General features: G+C 34.0%; 4 protein-coding genes and 1 non-coding gene across 8 annotated transcripts; 1 reads left to right on the top strand and 4 right to left on the bottom strand.

Annotated features, from left to right (window-relative positions):
• Positions 1 to 198: 198 nt before the first annotated feature.
• tag-120 (Transmembrane BAX inhibitor motif-containing protein 4) lies at positions 199 to 2,242 on the top strand. Its single transcript, NM_073100.9, has 5 exons — positions 199 to 274; positions 851 to 908; positions 961 to 1,055; positions 1,107 to 1,197; positions 1,734 to 2,242. The coding sequence occupies exons 1-5, from the start codon at positions 207 to 209 to the stop codon at positions 2,154 to 2,156; spliced, it is 735 nt and encodes a 244-aa protein (NP_505501.1). The 5' UTR covers positions 199 to 206; the 3' UTR covers positions 2,157 to 2,242.
• On the bottom strand, positions 2,186 to 6,958 carry xbx-6 (Protein lifeguard 1-like). 3 transcript variants are annotated; one of them, NR_069217.1, is given in 9 exon segments: positions 2,673 to 2,994; positions 2,996 to 3,270; positions 3,564 to 3,703; positions 3,760 to 3,850; positions 3,896 to 3,990; positions 4,040 to 4,212; positions 4,545 to 4,655; positions 6,790 to 6,849; positions 6,895 to 6,958. NR_069217.1 is itself a non-coding variant. In NM_001392582.1 (8 exons), exons 1-7 carry the CDS (start codon positions 4,651 to 4,653, stop codon positions 2,919 to 2,921), a joined length of 891 nt encoding a protein of 296 aa, NP_001379309.1. In that variant the 5' UTR covers positions 4,654 to 4,657; the 3' UTR covers positions 2,186 to 2,480; positions 2,889 to 2,918.
• Positions 6,959 to 7,977: 1,019 nt separating this feature from the next.
• On the bottom strand, positions 7,978 to 12,998 carry her-1. Of its 2 annotated transcripts, NM_001029139.3 has the most exons (4): positions 12,742 to 12,998; positions 12,580 to 12,692; positions 9,084 to 9,241; positions 7,978 to 8,574 (listed from the first exon to the last, which is right to left on the bottom strand). In NM_001029139.3, exons 1-4 carry the CDS (start codon positions 12,882 to 12,884, stop codon positions 8,461 to 8,463), a joined length of 528 nt encoding a protein of 175 aa, NP_001024310.1. In that variant the 5' UTR covers positions 12,885 to 12,998; the 3' UTR covers positions 7,978 to 8,460. The 2 variants fall into 2 exon arrangements, with proteins under 2 accessions (NP_001024310.1, NP_001024311.2); NM_001029140.5 differs by lacking the exons at positions 12,580 to 12,692; positions 12,742 to 12,998 and having other exon boundaries at positions 7,979 to 8,574; positions 9,084 to 9,243.
• A 2,229-nt stretch (positions 12,999 to 15,227) lies between these two features.
• On the bottom strand, positions 15,228 to 16,951 carry ZK287.7 (RNA_ligase domain-containing protein). Its single transcript, NM_073097.6, has 5 exons — positions 16,415 to 16,951; positions 16,144 to 16,358; positions 15,868 to 16,004; positions 15,506 to 15,656; positions 15,228 to 15,457 (listed from the first exon to the last, which is right to left on the bottom strand). Exons 1-5 carry the CDS (start codon positions 16,942 to 16,944, stop codon positions 15,327 to 15,329), a joined length of 1,164 nt encoding a protein of 387 aa, NP_505498.1. The 5' UTR covers positions 16,945 to 16,951; the 3' UTR covers positions 15,228 to 15,326.
• A 669-nt stretch (positions 16,952 to 17,620) lies between these two features.
• On the bottom strand, positions 17,621 to 17,694 carry ZK287.11. Its single transcript, NR_069216.1, has one exon. It is a non-coding gene; the product is annotated as an Unclassified non-coding RNA ZK287.11 (non-coding RNA).
• Between the last annotated feature and the right edge of the window lie 155 nt (positions 17,695 to 17,849).

Raw genomic sequence — 17,849 nt, 5'->3', positions numbered from 1 at the left:
GAATTTCCATTCTCTTTTACTCTTATTTCCACATCACTATTTTCTATTTCCAATGTGCAAATAAACGTTTGCAGTCTCTTTCTGTCTCTTCATCTCTCGTGATTGTTAGTCATCGGCAAAAAATTTTGGACTGCCAATCGCTCACTCCACTTTTTGAGGCTGCTGATTATTAATTTATTGATTTCAAGTTCATTTCAGTTAACAGAATGGAGCAAGGATATGGAGCCACAACAGCTCAAGATGATCCAGATGGAAAGTACAACTTGCATTTCTCGTAAGTATTATTTTTTAAAGTCTGAAGGTTACCCTAGACGAAATTGTTGCAAACATTTTTTTAATATTTTTTGATTCACTTAATTGTTTATTTTGTTTATACAAAATAACTGGGCTTTTCCAGACCAAACATGGTTTTAGGCTTCTGAAAAAACAAGCACAAACAGGCATGATCGCTTTATAGGCGACCTATTCCTACTATGTACCTATATGCGTACCTACCTGCCAATGTACACGAAAAACATCTAATTTCCTAGTTAAACATTTAAAAAATCAAATAATTTGATTAGAGTAATTTAGGGGCAACTTCCTGTTAAAAATTGGCAATTTTTTTTTTAAACTTGCTGGCAATCAGCAGCTTTTAATGTTTTTTTCCAGAAAGTTTCTCCTAAATTCCGAGTTTTCACGTGTTTAAGCAAACTTTTGGTTATCTTCTAAGTATATAGGTATATGTTAGGCGTGCCTACATACCTTGGAAGACTGTGCCTCTCTTTTTCCCAAAAACAAAGACATTAACGAACACATACGTTACAAAATTTTGAATAAACTTGGAGATCTTAAACTTTTTGATTTTCAGAAGTCAAACAGTCCGGGCGGCCTTCGTCAGAAAAGTGTTTATGCTTGTCACAATTATGGTTAGTTTATCCAAAATGACTTTCAACAAACCTGTACTTTTCACATTTTCAGTTTGCCATCACAGCAGCGTTCTGTGTAATTCCTATGGTATCAGAACCGTTTCAGGATTGGGTTAAGAACAACTTTTGGGTATATTTCATTGCGATGTGAGTTACAATAGAGTTTTGATTATCTTCGAATGATAATATAAATTTCAGAATTGTATTTTTGGTTGTTGCAATTGCGTTGTCTTGCTGTGGTAATTTGAGAAGGCAATTTCCAGTCAATATCATTCTTCTCACTATTTTCGTAAGTTTTTAAGTAAAAAGGTTTTTAAAAAGTGGTTTTTAGTAGGAAGAAAATAAAAACGTTACAAAACGTATTGTAAGGTTCTATCACATTCCAAAAACGCAATCATTATTTTAGAGAGTCCCGGGCCGCTTTAAATTCTATTTTCCTAATTTTAACCACTAAAATCACGTGGTGTCAGGCTGTCCCATAACGGCTTGATCTACAAAAATGCGGGAATTGTTTCCCAAAAATGTGACGTCAGCACGCTCTTAATGATGCGAAATCAGTTGAGAAGTCTGCGTTTAAATTCCCGCAATTCTTGTAGATCTACGTAGATCAAACCGACATGGGACACTCTGACACCTCGTGGACAATAGTTTTTTTTCTTTAAAATATATGTATAACCATGAACATTCTTGACAAGATAACTTCAATTTCTTTCTGGATATTTCAGAATTCTTAATGTGCTTTGAGATAGGGTAGGCTACGGTAGGATTGCTGGAAACATGTGTTAATTTTCGTAAAAGGAAATCTAAAATTATTGTATATTTCAGACTCTCTCGGCAGCAGTCATGACAATGTTTGTTACTGCTTGTTATAATGTTCAATCAGTTTTAATTTGTCTATGTATCACCACAGTATGCAGTGGATCAGTCATTATTTTCTCGATGAAAACGAAATCAGATTTGACGAGCAAAATGGGAATCGCTTTCATGCTTTCAATGGTTCTTTTCTCATTTGGAATCTTTGCACTCATCTTCACTTTGGCATTCAATTGGCAATTCCTTTATTCCGTTTATTCTGGACTTGCTGCTCTTTTAATGATGTTCTATTTGGCTATTGATGTACAACTTCTGATGGGTGGTCGTAAATATGAATTATCACCAGAAGATTACATTTTTGCTGCGATGGAAATCTTTTTGGACATTCTGAATATCTTCCTGATGCTTCTCAACATCTTTGGAAGAGGTCGTTAGATCTTTTCACATTTTTATATGTTTTATTGTTTGCTGTAAATACATGTTTTATTTCATTCAAAAATATATATTAAGTTTCATTTCACAAATAATTACGAGTTTAAGCGGGAAAGTAGCGAACGAGACATCTTAAACAACAGCAGTTTTCGTTTCTTTTTGTTAGAAATTTTTCGGGGTGAGGGACAGAGCAGGGGACAGGCAAAGAAGAACAAAGTGAACTACCAGTGTGTAAATTAGGCATGGAATCTAGTATAGAACAGAAAAAGAAGAAGGAATTGAAGAATCGAGAATCGATGAAGTCGGGTGAAGGCCGTTGTTTAGTCGCTGAAAAATACAATAATTAGGTTTACAAGTTGATAAAAAGCTTTTCACAACATAGAAACTGAAAATTGTTGCTTTTATCAACCAAATGATTCACATATTATCGAAAAAATACGATCGCACAAATTTCTCATAATTTATTTTTGATCTACCCTGTTGACTAGGCTCCTCCCCTTCCTTCGACAAGACAGCCACAACAAAATAACAGCGGCAACAAGATTGGGGGAGGAGCCTAGTCAACAGCGTAGATCAAAAAAAAATTATGAGAAATTTGTGCGATCGTATTTTTTCGATAATACACATTCATTTAAATTGGCACAATGTTACTAATACAGCGTTAGTGAACAATGACACAAAAAAATCTAAAAAGTAAACGTGCCTTTTGAAATACCACAAACTCAACCGCCTTACCACACGAAATGTGATAGAGAAATAGAAGATTCAGTTTCTGGAAATAACCAGAGGGTTTATTGAGAATGTCTAGCTAAATTTCAAAGTTTCCCAATGAATTTCTTACCTGGATCCGAACAAACTGAGAAGGAACCAGAACATCTGGACAATGTCAATGAAGATTTGAACAGAAGCAAAAATATATTCTTCTGGTGAGATTTCGTATTTCTTTCCTCCCATCAGCATTTGAACGTCGAGGAAGAGGTAGAGCATCATGATAAGAGCACCACCGAGAGCATATACCATCATCAAGAACTTGATCTTGAAGAACATTGAGCAGATCACGACAACAAGTCCGAAGAACATGAAGCACATTGAGATGATTAAGATATATCCCATGTGGCTGAAAATTTAGTATTTCGGATATATTTTTTGAAGATCAGTGGTTATAAATTATTCGTCATCATTCTAATTTCTGAACTAAGTTTAGTTTTTGCCAATTTTGCTATTTACAAAAATTAATCTGCGTACATCTTGTCAGAACATATTTAATATATTAAAAATTAGTTTCAAATTCGACTAAATAACCTAGGTACCTTAAATTTCAGAAAATTGGTGCTTGTTAGAGTATAAATCCGCTTATTGCAGGTTTAGCACAGCATTTGAAAAAAAGATTTGATTTAAAAAAAAACTTACGCAGTCAAATCGAATTTCGTCTGAGAGGCGACAATGACAATGGAGAACGTACATCCAATGCAGATCGCCAATGCCAGAAGAACCACGTTAGCATCATGATGAGCTGAAATGACCATGGTCATAACTGAAGTTGCTAGAGTCTGAAAACGATTTTTGGATTGATAAAGGGAAACTTGTTATATTAAAATGAACTTACGAAGATTCCAGTGACAATCAAATTAACTGGGAATTTACGACGAACTCCTTCACAGCAAACCAATGACAAGTAGGTAACGAAGAAGATTACACTGGAAATATTAAATATTAATCAAGATTTCAATTTATGTACATACTAGGACCCAAGGTAGAGAGCCGAATTTCTGCGGACCATTCTCATCGTATCATCATGAACCCACGGGATAACAGTGACTGCGGCAACGATGCAAAGCTAAAATTTTTTGAAAATAGATTTAAAACTTTTTGAAAGTACTACTTACCATGATAAAGACCAAACTGAAAACTTTTCGAACGAAAGCAGCGCGGACAGTCTTATCAGAAAATTGGAATGAATACTTTCCATCTGGATTGTCTCCACCACCGTGTTGCCCATTTTCCATCTGATTGAACATAGCTCCGTGCATTGGTGGCGGTGGTGAGAAATAGGCTCCACCTTAAGAATATTGAGGTTTTGAATCGTTTTAAAACAGTTAGTTGTGAAAATATAATTTAATACGTTTCAATGTAAAATTTTTGAAAAAAATCCACCTTGCGCATTAACAAATTTTGTCGATTTTTTTTCGGGTTTCCTTTGGTATTTCGATTAATGACGTCACATTACAAAAATACAATTAAAAAATGATCAAATTTATTGATCGAAGAGCTAGTTGCTAAAAGTTTCGATATCTTCTTTACTTATTTATTTTGGAAGTTAAAATATTCTTAATTTATGTCTAACTTCTGATATCGCTGACTTTTTTATTTTGTTTTTAAAAAATCTCTCACCTTGATTTTGATTTTGTCCGTCGCCTGTATTGAATCCTGGTGGCGGAGGGCCTTGATTGGGGTAGGGATTCTGATAAGCCGGGTTGTATGGCTGTTGATTGTACGACATATCTGGAATTAAATAATATTATTGAAACGAAAATACAAGAATAAAATGTAGTCAACAAGTGAGATAGAAGCAAAAAAGTATAGAATTTCATGGAAATGGCAATTTAAAAAGTCCCAGTTGTTTATCACATTACTCGAGTTTCCATGGAAACATGGTTCTCCAGCTCACGAGGGGAATTTCTCGTCTGTTTTCAGACAAATTCTAGTAGCTAGAGAAATGTGCGTCAGTTATAGGAAGAAATAAGATTATTTTAAGGCTTAGAGGGAAAGTCATATCTAGATTGAAGGATTAGAATGGTTGAGAAGATGAAAATAATTTGATTGTTTTCAGGAATGAAGAATTTGTCATATTTTAGTTTAAAAAGATGAGCTTCTACAGATTTAGTATTAAAATTGTGTGTTTTATACTGGTGCTCGGATTTTTAAGAAGACAAAATATTATAGAAAGATTTTCAGATGCAGTTACAAATAACTCAAACTCCGGTACTTTCTGGTGTTGCTAGAGCACGAATTTTTAGCGTTCGAGCAGAAAGAACGAATGTACTCATATTTGTCGATAGGAAAGTAAATACGCTCAACGTTCTTCGTTCGAAAACTGAGACGGGTATTATCTTTCTCATTCATGCCTAGACTTCAAATAAGTAGAAAAACCAAAATGCAGTGGAAGAAGAAGACGTGTGATTTCGCAACAGAATGGCACGTCTTCTTCACTTTCACGAGAATGCAGCATCGGGCAATTGTGATGAGATCTCGTTGAGAGAAGAGACGCAGTAAACTGACCAAGGCTTTGGATATCTGCGTCTCTATTGTTTGCAATGGTCGGGGTTTGCCTCGTCAAAAAAAAATCGATGTCGACCAGAAAACAAGAGTTTTAAGTAGTTCTCAATATAGAGCATCTATTCAAAAATGTAGGTTTTAGTTTGAACGGTGACTTTTTTGTATTGTCGGAACAAGAACGACGTGATAATCTATGAAAAACAGGAACAGAGAAAGCAATGAAACGTTGTCTCTCTTTTACTCGCCAGGTCAAACAAAAAATACAACGACCTCGGCCAAAGGAGAGAAACAAGAGAAACGCATGTGTTGATGCTCGAAGACCACTACTCTTTTGAAAAAGCAGTGAAGCTTAAAAGCAGTGTTTCACATCTAACACTGGAACATGAATCGAAAGAAAAACTATATCATAGAGATATAGAAATTTTTAAAGTGAGGGAACAGTTGTATAGAATGAAAAATGTTGAGTCACCGTTGAGAGATCAAGAAATCTCTGTAGAAAAACGGAAGAGATGAGGAGAAAGTGAAAACATCAAAAGTTTGAACAAAAAATTTCATCAACAATAGTGAGATGATCAATAAGTTAAATGCTAACAATCTCGAAACTTTTACATAATTTACTAAGTTTTTCTAAGCTTAAAAAAATTCCAGACGATAAAACAGATTACAAAATCCAAAATTTTATTAATTTTTTAAAAACTTTGTATGATTTTGATTCCCTACGGAAGACAATAGAAGGGAAATGAAGAGAGAAATCGAAAAAAGCGTGAAAATTCATCGCAGAATTTCTACAGTACACTTAAAGGCGCATGCGTCAAAAAATAGTTCGCGGGGCGACACCCAATCGCGCGCTATCGTGCGTCTCCCTTGAAAGCCGTACAGTAGGCTTGAAACTGGTTCAAATATATTAAAAGTAGTTTGTTTTTTCGTTTTCGGAAATAAAAAAGCTTTTGAAATCCCCTACCATTATCAAGCTTGATATAAAAACGATATTTGTTGGAATTCCCGTTCCAATACATTTCGCTGAAATTGAAATAAACTTTCATTTCAGTTCAGATAAAGTTTGAAAAAGAACACGTAAAAATATTACAAAGTTCTATTTTTTAGGTTATATATATAAAAATAACAACACGCGTGTGCCGTTCGGTTCGATTTTTAAAATATTTATAAACGATTATGGACCGTTTCATCGAACAAATTGGAAGTTTTTTAAATCTAATCTATTTCATATTTACGTAATCTAGGAAGATAAAGGAGAAAAAACAGGATTGGTTACTGTATGTTGTGACTTCTATCGTAACTAATAATAGGCTAAGTTTAATATTCACAAAGAAACTGTTTGCGTTTTTAATTCCAAACTTACCATTATTCTGTAACAGTGGGCCTTCGGCCTGATTAGGATGAAACTGTTCATTGCTCTGTTCTGAAAATAAAATAATATAAACATGTTTCTTATAAATTTATTCACCTGCTGGAGCACTAATACTTTTTTCAGCTGAAATCTGAAATTTCGTGGAATTACGACAAATGCCCTGAAATTTAAACAAAGATAAATGTGAGCAAGAGAGTCGAAAGAAGAAGAGAAAAAAAGCTTATTTGTTAATAGTCATTCGTCAGGCAAACATGAACAGTTCTTTTCGCTTTTTTTTTCAGCTTTTCAGTAAGTGAAGGTGCCCTATAACTTGTGAGATTTCTGTTTTATTCTGTTCTACTTAGTCATACGAGAAAATTCTGTTAAGATCATGGAGAGTTTCAAAATTCAGCGAGTTGCATCTTTGTAGTCAGTTGAATATAAGTTTCAATTGTATAGCCGTAGATATTAAACGTTTGGAACATCTGAAAATAGTTCAGAATGACATTTGGTTTTCTCACATTGCATTTTTTGAGCTTAATGTAGTCATTCCGAAAACAACTAGATCAGAATCATATTTTGGCAGTTAAGTTTTTGCATTTTTGGTTTTTAGCAGAGAGTCAATAAAAAAGTACTTAAATTCTATGGCTTGAACATTGAAAATTGCTTTTAAGAACATCGGCATTTCTTGAGTTAATTGTTTTCTTAACTTTATTCTTATATTGTATTCTAAACTTAAGTTAGCAGAATCCATACTTCAAACTCGGATCACGCCTGAACAGTTTTGGTAACTTGTGTTGATTTACAAAAAATCTAAACTTATATAGTTTGAATTCCACCAAGTACAAGTTTATGATGAAACCCAACACATGTGTTAACACATAAAATTTAAAAAAAAACCTTAATGGCCATTTTATCAATTTCGAATGAATTGATTGATTTTTCCTTGCTAGCTCTAAAGCATTATTCAGTTTAAAATAACAAGCAGAATATGAGAAACAACATTACATTTAGTTTATTAATCTTTCAAAACGGATAAGAAATAAAGTTTTGCTCGTTTTGCAGTTTGAATAACTAAAATTACAAATAAAATTTAGAATTTGTTAGAAAGCAGAGAATTGAAAAAAAATTGATAAAATTTGTAGTTCGAAAATCACTTTCTTATCATTTTTTGTTGATTATGTCGTATGGGTTCTGTGCGTTGATAAAACAATTTATTCAATAAAAAAGATCGTAGAAAGTACTTGAATATTCATATTTGACAACTTTAGGAGAAACCAACAAGAGAAGATATATTTTTTATGAAAAAAAAAATAAATAAAATCAGGACCGCACCGTAGTGCGCCTTCATGACATCTGAGCGCATCCGAAAACATTCTTGAAGAGAATGTTAAGAAGAAATCAATAAGAATAGGACATTTCAAAAAATTCTATTAAAAATATATACAACAATATGACAAGTTGCGTATCGAAAATTTTCTTCAACATAAGGAGAACACAAGATTAAAAATATAACTCAAAGTGAGTAAAGCTCAAAGCTTTGATTAAGAGGTAGACATAGAGGTGTTACAAAAAATAAAATAAAAAGGTTTAGAAAGAAAAGAAAAAATTGGACCACTCATGATGGAGAGTGCCATAATGACAACGGCGGATTAGGGATGTTTTAGGCTAATGAGCCCAGATTCAGACTCCTCGGAAAGTTCGCTTTTGGATAAACGTTGCATTGCAGTATTCTTCGAATTGGAGCACTTCAATTTTGATACCATCTTTACGGAGGCTCCGGCATTTCTCAAAACACTGAAAAATAAATTTGTTTTATGACACACTTGATTAACTCGAATTGAACGATTAGAATATCGAATGAGATATCTTTGAAAAACGTGGTTCCTGGACTGACGCACTGCTCCAAAAATGTATCTCAACCTAGGCGAACAATTTTTGGGGTGATATCTATCCACTATCGGATTTTCCGCTTGCCAATTGAATTTTTTTTTTAATTTTCTCCGTTTTAGGATGAATTTTATAGACGAGGGAATGGATGGGACGAACTCCAAAATTGTTTGCCTGGACCAAGAAAAAGTCTGCAAATCGCAGCCGTTTTTACAGAGTTGGAGATAATTTAATATTTTTAAACTTGGCTTTGGTCAACTAGGGATCCTTTCTTTAAAACTGGAAAAATTAGGACTACGTACTGAAATAGGCAGGAGCTGAAAAAACCATAAGACAGATTGCACCGAATATTTTCAATTTACCCGTTTGTCTAACTAGAATAGGCGAACTGAAATTCTGTGTTAACAAAAACTCACTTTATACAGTACATTATCCAGAAGCGAGCAACTTTTGATGCTGTCCAGACGTGTGGCAGCGTCGATGGAAGGGCTGGTCATGAGGTTCTTGCAACGATTCTCACATCTTCTTCCAGAATCGTTTTGGTCGTTGCCAAACACGGAGCAGCACACGGAGTCTGAATAAAGACAATATGAGATTAGGGCGTGGGATGGGCAAATGGGCGGGGCAATCAGAGAGGCGGAGTCAAAAGAGACAGGTGTTGGCATGTTTTACGTGTGAAGAGGCAAATAATAGATCGATAATTAAGACAATTTGTCCCTCAAAAATAACGATTTCTTTTGGGAAAGTCTCTTCTGGGAAATCGTAAAATTATAGCAATTCTGTGAGTCAAATGCATTTGTAAGTTTTTCTATAAACCTCATATTATCAATAAAATTAGTGAATATTCACAACTTTACAGAAAGTAGAAATTTCTCGAATTTCAGATTTTCAAATTAATTTATATTAAGACAATTTCTGCTCAGGGGAACGCACCTAAATAAACCAATTAAGTTCTGTACTTTTTGGATTTAATCACGCGTGCATTTAGTTTAGTAAGATTACTGTATTTTCTCTAATAGTATTGCACCACATTATTTTAATTGAAAGCTTTATATCTCACTATCAACTCATTTTAAAGATATCAATAAATTTTAACTGCAAGCAATTGAAAAAGAAATAATAGTTTCTCAATTGGCAATATTTGAATAGAACAAACGCTAACTAAAATATAAGCTGGTAAAATTGAACAATAAGGTCTAATACAATAACGGGGAATACGGTATACATTATTTGAGCACTGATATCTACCTTCATTATGAAGTTTCACTTTATCAGCTATTCGAGAAAAATTTGAAAACCTCAGATGTAGCTGAAGCTATGATATTTGTAGTCTCAAAAAACATTGTTCCCGTCAAAACAGCTATGTTTGCTCTACGCAATCTAGTTTCTCCTGGATGGACCTAATCGACGCGTTTTTCATCTCATTTGATCTACCACTCTCTTACATTATATCTCGTCTACGGTATCTCTCATTTACCGTAGTCTCTCATTTCCCATATACTCTTTTGTTGCAACTCGACACACATGACGGTATTGCGGACTCTTTTATGACGACTGTAGATCGTAATTCCTATACCGTATGGCAGATCTAATAAGATGAAGGACCAAGCACACCTGGATTGGGAGGTGTAATGAGGAATAGAAAAGCAAACTGTACAGGGGTGAGAACAAGAAAATACTTATTCAATATTTATTAGCTGATGCCGTGCATTCTGATATATTTGTAAATAAAACAGATTGCTCCCGGCGGCACTTAAATATTTTCTTTCTAACGAAAAATGCAAGATGTCAAAAGAAAAAAAGCAACTGCTCTGCTCCTGTAGGACAATTGTTGCAGGGGAGTCTCCCATCTAATCAATACACCTAACAAAAGAGTGAGTCAACTGATAAAAGGATAAACATGCAAAGATATGGTATCAGTGCTCGCAGTAGAACACTCTTTTATCTTGGAGAGATAACACGAGAAAGATCAAAACAAATTATGAACATTATCAGAGAATTCAAAGACATTGTTATCATAATTTTTATGTTTTCATAAATCTATTAAATGATCAAATGAGTAGGCGAAATTAATTTTTTTTTAACATTGTAGAGAACAAGTATTGAAAAATATTAGAGCCAAATTCAATACTGTAAAGTTTTTTTTTGGCCATGAATATCTCAAAAACAAATAAAGAAGCCTATTTTAAAACTTATGTTAAAACGTAGCCCTAATAGAATTCTGAACGAAAAACGTAACTTTTTGAGGCTAAAAAATATATTTCTAAATAGTTTGAGGGTTTGAAGAATATCTACTCTCGAAACATGATGACAGGTGGTACGCAAGACACAAGGGTCCGTCTATTCTCCCTGCGCAATACCAATTGCCTGCACAACCCTAGGACAATTGAACGGACCACCTAGAACAAGTTGCAACTTTAGAGTTGAATATCTCAAAAACTGAGCCTGAAACATAATCAAAAAGTTTTTCTAACAAATAGAGCATGTCAAATTCTTTTAGAAAACTTGGTTGTTACATTACCAAAAATTTTTTGTAGATGCTTTAGGTGTTGTCAAAGTGATCCCTATTTAGTTGAACAAGGTTCCAATGTTATTGAGGGAAATATTACAATTCGAAATGGAAGAGGAAACTATTTACAGGAAATCAAACATTATTATAGATATGAGAAAATGTTTAAATGCTAGTTGATAAGTGTTATCAATAACTGGAAATGTAGTATGTTGAAGTGAAATCAAATCAGGAAACTATAGAGAGCTTAAGTTGCTTCAAAGACACGGTATCCTTGACATTTATCACAAATTTACTGATATCAGTAAGCTTCAAATTGTTAAAAGCCTGACCGACTTTGAATATATCGATCGAGCGTATGGTGGCGACTGCCCAATGCCCGAAGCCTTGTACCTCTCTGCGCACACATACGCACTATCTTCCTCCTCTTACCATTGTCTACGTCATCGTACTGCATTTTTTCTAATTTCTAAAATATCGAAAAATGTTTGAACAATTTTTTTACTATATGATAACATCTCGTTCTGCTGTAACTCGGATTATGGAAATGCCCAACATTTGCTTTCGAACTTAGCGGTGAAACTTCAATTTCCAGTTTAATTTCACATTGGCAGAAACTTTGTTTCAAAATTGGTAAAGTATTCGTTTTATAATTTAAAGTGAAAAAATAATAGCCCTTATGAATTATTCGAATAATCATTCTATCATAGTTATAATTGATTTCAGCAAGAGAGAGCGCGAACATTCTAAATTGGGGTTAGTTTGAAGACGTTTTACGTGTTATTAAATAATTTTTCAAATGATAATAAATACTCAGAAACAAAGACTTTAATTTTATCTTTGTTTTGGTATACTTTTTAGTATAGGTTGCAGGCTCAGTTTTTGTGATATAACTCCTCAAATTCAGATATTCTTGAAGTCTTGGGCGCTTTCTTCAAATATTTCTCCCATACATTGCATGCCATTTTTAAATTTCAAATAGTTAAAGATAAGTAGTAATAATAATCTTACTCATGAAAAATTTCAAACGCTCTCTCTTTACTTACGTTCTAACTATTATTTTGAAATCAGAGAAGCCTCTGATGATTTACTTTGATTTTTTTCAAAACAATTTGAGGCAAGAATATTAAAAAAAAAATGTTCAAAATTATTGAAAATTTCCAAAGAGTATACGAATGAAAGAGGCAGAAAAGATATTGTGACTTTTCAATGCGTGTGGTCTTTCTGCCTCCGGCCAATCAATGACCTCACGGGCGGGCGCTATGCCACCGGTTTCTCGATTTTCCTCAAGTTAAAACTAACTTGTACATACCGTATTAGTCATTTCCTATATTTCTTAAGAATAAACAAAACTTGATATCTTGGCTTGTGAGGAGAATTTTACCTGAAAAAAAAACGCTCACCATCCAAGTTAATCTTTTTCTTTGGTTCTTTTGCAAACAACACATTTTGAAGACATTTGTAGACATATCCGGGTAGCTTCGGATCCCTGTCATAACCACATCGAATTGGGGTTCTAAATTATACCGATTATCGCATTGTTCGTGCTCGTAAAAGCGGTTCACCCAAATTTCATAATTTCAATGCAACATTCTTGACGGTTTCTTGTACAGCATTTCTCAGCTGCATCTTTGATAAGTTCCTTTGTTAATGTAGTTTCCGTATAGCCAAATGATCCGAGAAACACAAAAATTGGGAGATATCTCATAATGCAACGTAAGGAAAGGGAGGAGATTTACTACTGTAGGTGGACAAGATGCGCTGAGAAAATAGAAGCAGAAGGTAGGAGGAATATGAGCAAGAGACGACTGGTGGGTTCAGTCAGGAGATAGGCATCCCTGCAGTGTCATTTGGTTGAATGATGGATATAGAACCTGAAGAGACTTAGATACTCAAAGAAAGTTAGACAAAGAAGGTACATACAGTGCTCATGTATGCTCCTAAGATATAATCTACTCTCAGAAGCTGAAGAACTGGTCCGTTGTTTCTGCTTAATATATAAGAAACTAGGCAAAACTATACTAGAAACTAATTAGTTCATGTTTGAAACATATCTGCTCGTCAGTGACGTCACTCTCAACAATCTCATTAAATCCTGTAAATACAACTCCATTTTTTAAAAGATATGAAAAAATGTATAATTTAAGTGTTGATTTCACAGAATATGATTATTTCTTTGAAAATATTGAATTGATTGAGAGCACCTCTCAATCTTAAATTATGTTTTTTAGAAGAAACTTTCATAAAACCCCAGTAAATGTTTCGAAGAGCCCCTCGCCGAACAATTTCCAATTAATAGATATCTTTATTTTCGATCACTATGTTCCAATTTTGTGCCTTGTCAACTTTACTTTCATATCTATTTTCAAGGTTGAGGATTAATGCCGTAGATGATTGATACAATAGTTTTACAAAATAAAGTTTATCAAATTATACTTTATCGAGCATACTGTAACCGTTCTATATGTTCCAATTGACTTCATTTCGTTTCAAACATGGTATGTTCCACCTTTGACGGTAATTGATATGATAAGGATTGCCAAATTTGCGAATATCCTGCATAACAATTTGTTAATTGTCAGATTGAACTACCAAAATACTCATGAGACAAGAGATCAAAAGAGCAAGATTGTAGTAATGATAGAACGAATAACAAAATAATCTTCTTCAGTTTTAATGTTCCTTTAAGGTTCAGATTGAATACTCTTTAGTAACTCTTTAGAGTAATATCTCTTAATAACTCTTAGAACTCTTTAGAATAACTCTTTAAAGTATTGTTCTATATCATTTTAAGAAATGAGTTGTATTCTATGGCAGAAACGTACCGAATCGTGAATTGGTTCACTTTACTTTTTTAGGTCTATCTAAGATTATCAATTTACTTAAATTTGACTATTTATTCGTCTATACTTTTCAGCTGAAAGTTTCAGATCAGAAACTGATTGAACATGCAAAGATCTGTCAAAGAAAACAATGTATTAAATTAATTTACAGTTTCAAAACATATTTTTATCAAATTGATATTTCATTTTTTAGTCAAATACAATTCCTTTATCTTACTTCGTTGTCTTCCTATCTTCTCACAACTTACCTCATTCTAGACAACACTCGATATCCCGAAGGGCCATTATATTGCCTGTCTCACAGTAACTGAGTGTCTGCAATTGTGAGCAAATGCTATTGCATGTGCGTGATTCACTAAAATAGCATAGGAGATTGAGTGACTTAGAGATCGAATGCGCGGGAAAGAAGATCAAACGAGTAGGCGGTGTGGACAGATGACGTGGGTCTACAAGTGTAGCTACAACCGAGCACAATAAAGGCAATTCAGGGAAAATAAGGATATATAATGGTGTTGAGCTCCGTTGATGCAAATATATATTGCTACATTGAATTTTATTTTCCTGGCCCAAAAATAACTATCTGTTCATCAATATAATTAAGAATTGGAATCAAAAATTACTTGGAAAAAATATATTTAGTGTTTGAAATTTCACGATGACTATGTAGTAATGAAAATGAGAAACTTGTTAATTTTTCAGATACAATGGAAAATAATAGTAAGAAAAAATATTGCAACTGTGAATTAGATACATTCAACATATTTTTTAATCAAATTTATTACGAATTTGCGAACTAGAAATTCTCACGTTTCAAAAATTTTCAATAGAGTAATCTCAAAGAGTCATGCGCCTTTAAAACCAAGTAATACAAGCAAACTCATTTCTCTGAATGTTTTGCCATTTTGATTTGATTTTTTTAAATGTTGTAATTTCTTGATATCCAATATTTCAATTCAAATATTCAACTGCAAGGTTTTCATTTCTAGAAATATCTATTCAAATTATGTCTCCATCAGTACCTGAAAGTTCAAATCCGATGCCAATCGTAATTTCAATACACTGTTTAACGTTTCAAACTGAACCGAGACATCTACCGTAATCCGTAAACCATTGCAACGGGATGAAAGAGAAATTTTTCAAACCCAGGGTGCAACGGCAGCAGTAGAAAGAGAAGAGAAGATGATTGAAAATTTATGGCAGAGCGACGTCAAGAAAAATTGCGTTTTATTAGTTAACAAAGAGCAACAGACAACAACAAAAAACTGACAAGATTTCTTACAATAACTGAACTAATAAAATTTGAGATCCTAAAATACGACATCTCCCGATGTTCGTGATGTTGAAGACGATGAGTCTTCTGAAGGTTTTTCAGATCTATTCATAAAATCTTTATAAGCATGACGAAGACCAAGTAGATCGAGCATTGCTATGAAATGAGCTAAAAATATAGGAAGCTTCAGATTTTGCAAATCAAAAAAGTTTATACCCGGTGGTTTCGCAGCTGCAACGAGACCATGTGCTTCATGACCACCGACGTCTTCGAAAATTGTGTTGTACACGTGGCAATAAATTGGAAGTGAAGTGAGTAGACTTCGATTTGAAGTTTCGAGCGTCGAACAAAGATGAGGTGGGATGAACTGGAATAATAGTCATTTTAGAAAAACATGGCAACTTTCCAGTTTTGTCAAACTTATTTTGCAAATATATGGGGAGTAAAACAGTACAATACAGATTGATTTTGATAGTATTTAAGATATACATTTTTTTAAGATTTAAAAGTTCAATTCTTATTGTAAGATTGAATAAGATTCAAGTTTTTTTCTTTACAAAATAACTTTGGTGACTTACAATTCTATGCCCCATGTTTCCCGCGCTGATAAGTTCAGGAACTCCATCCACGTCGGCCAAACGTCTCCAGTAGATAGTGTCTCCGAGGATCGGACAAGACATCTGAGTTAGCATCAGTCGTGGGAGATGACGAGCAACTGAAGAAATATAATATTCAATACAAAAATAATATGTATTCAAACATTTGTTATCTAAAAACCCAGCGTCGTCGTACTTTTTAATTTGAAATTAAATATACCAAGATGATTTTTTTCGGAAGATTTTTGGTTAATTTACATTTATTTACTGAAAAGTCGATCAATGAAATTCCATTTTTTGTGTCCAGTACTCGATAGCTCATATGTCCTTCTACAGCGTATTTTCCAGTTTTTGCCCGTTTCGTTGTTTTTCTTTCTTCGAAAATGTACTCTTTGTGCTTTCCGACATTCCGAAACGTGGCAAATCCAGTTATGACTCCACTGCTCTTTTCAGGTCTTCCAATTGTGATTGCTCTGAACTTTAAAATAATAAATACTAAAATTAAACTTTAGAAATTGATAAAACTTACAAGGCATTATACATAAAAGGGGGTTCGACATTTGAAGAAGTGCTTCTGATACATTCTTTCAGAATATTGGAATCCTTTTCATTACATGGAAGAACAATTGCACCAGATAAGTATCGTTTTAAGCCTGTACAGAAACTGAGCTGAGGCTCACGGAGCAACTTTCTCAAATCTTTGATACAATCGGAAATTGTTACTCCCATTTGTTCTTGAGTCCTTGCTTTGATTGTACCAGCCCATTTTTCAGTTTTTCTCTCATCTCGAACACTATTCCCAAATACTCCACCATTTTCTTGAAGTTGTCCAACACATGACAATCCATATGGCTTTTCCAACACTACAAATCGACCTGGAGCGTGAGCCAAAACCTTTTTCGATAGGTATCGAGCCAGCTGATTGGGATTTGAAAACGTGGCAGGAGTCAGAGCTTTCTGAACTTTTGGATTTAGTGGAGCCGGTGCAGACTCCAAAGAAGTTGAAGACGCTGTATTACTTGTGAATCGACATGTCGATATTCGTCGCAGTGTGTTCATTTTTCTCTGAAAAATCTTGATTATTTTTTAATTATCAAAATAAAATATAAACCGAGTCTGTAAAATTATAAGACGAAAGGTTTCAGATAAGCTTTAGAATTTTTTACCAAATTAATTATCAGAAAGCGAGAAATTCTTGCTAGGAAAAAATGGTATCTTAATTTTACAAGATTTTGGCATACTTTCTTAAAGGCGCATGGATTGATTTGGACTGGTCTCGATGCGCAAAAAAGTTTATGGTAGCTTCGGCTGCTTTATCGTTTATTTCCCTTACATTTTCCAATGGAAGTACTCTGTTTAAAGCGAATTTCGTGTTTAAAAAAAATGCATATTCCTTAAGAATTGGTTTTAAATAAGTTTTCTAAACAAAAATTTCAACAAAAAAGAGACTGCCATGCATGGTCATGGTATTTGTACCATCAACTTTTTATCTCAAAATTAATTATTTTTCACAAAAATCTGACTCATATCTGTTCTCTCACGTTTTCATTTTTCCAACAGTTTTTCCCACTTTTCTTCCGCCCATCCCGCTCCTTTTTCTTTTTTTCCTATCGCCACAAAAACACACACACACACACAGCAGAGAGAAAGAGATAGGAAGAAGACGAGTCGTCGCATTTTTGTCCTCTCTCTTTCCCTTTCTCTCTCCGTTTCAATGTAGCGCGAACCGAGCGATGAGAAGAAGAAAAAAGAAGAAAGAGGAGAAGAAAGGAAGGAGAAAGGAGGAAGAGACTGGCCATTGCCCGCCCGGCCTTCTTCTCCTCCTCACACACACAAAACCACCCCCTTCTCTCCATTTTCCTTCCTTCTTCTTCTCACCATTCTTTTCCTTTTTCCACGCGTCTTCAGTTGATTTCGAACACATTTTGTTAACCGTTCGCTTCTAAATCTATATTACTAAATTT

Source organism: Caenorhabditis elegans, chromosome V (assembly GCF_000002985.6).
Source record: "Caenorhabditis elegans chromosome V".
NCBI classification, from domain to species: Eukaryota; Metazoa; Nematoda; class Chromadorea; order Rhabditida; family Rhabditidae; genus Caenorhabditis; species Caenorhabditis elegans.
Note: the sequence above shows the minus strand (reverse complement) of the source record. Positions and strands in the feature narration are given on the sequence as shown.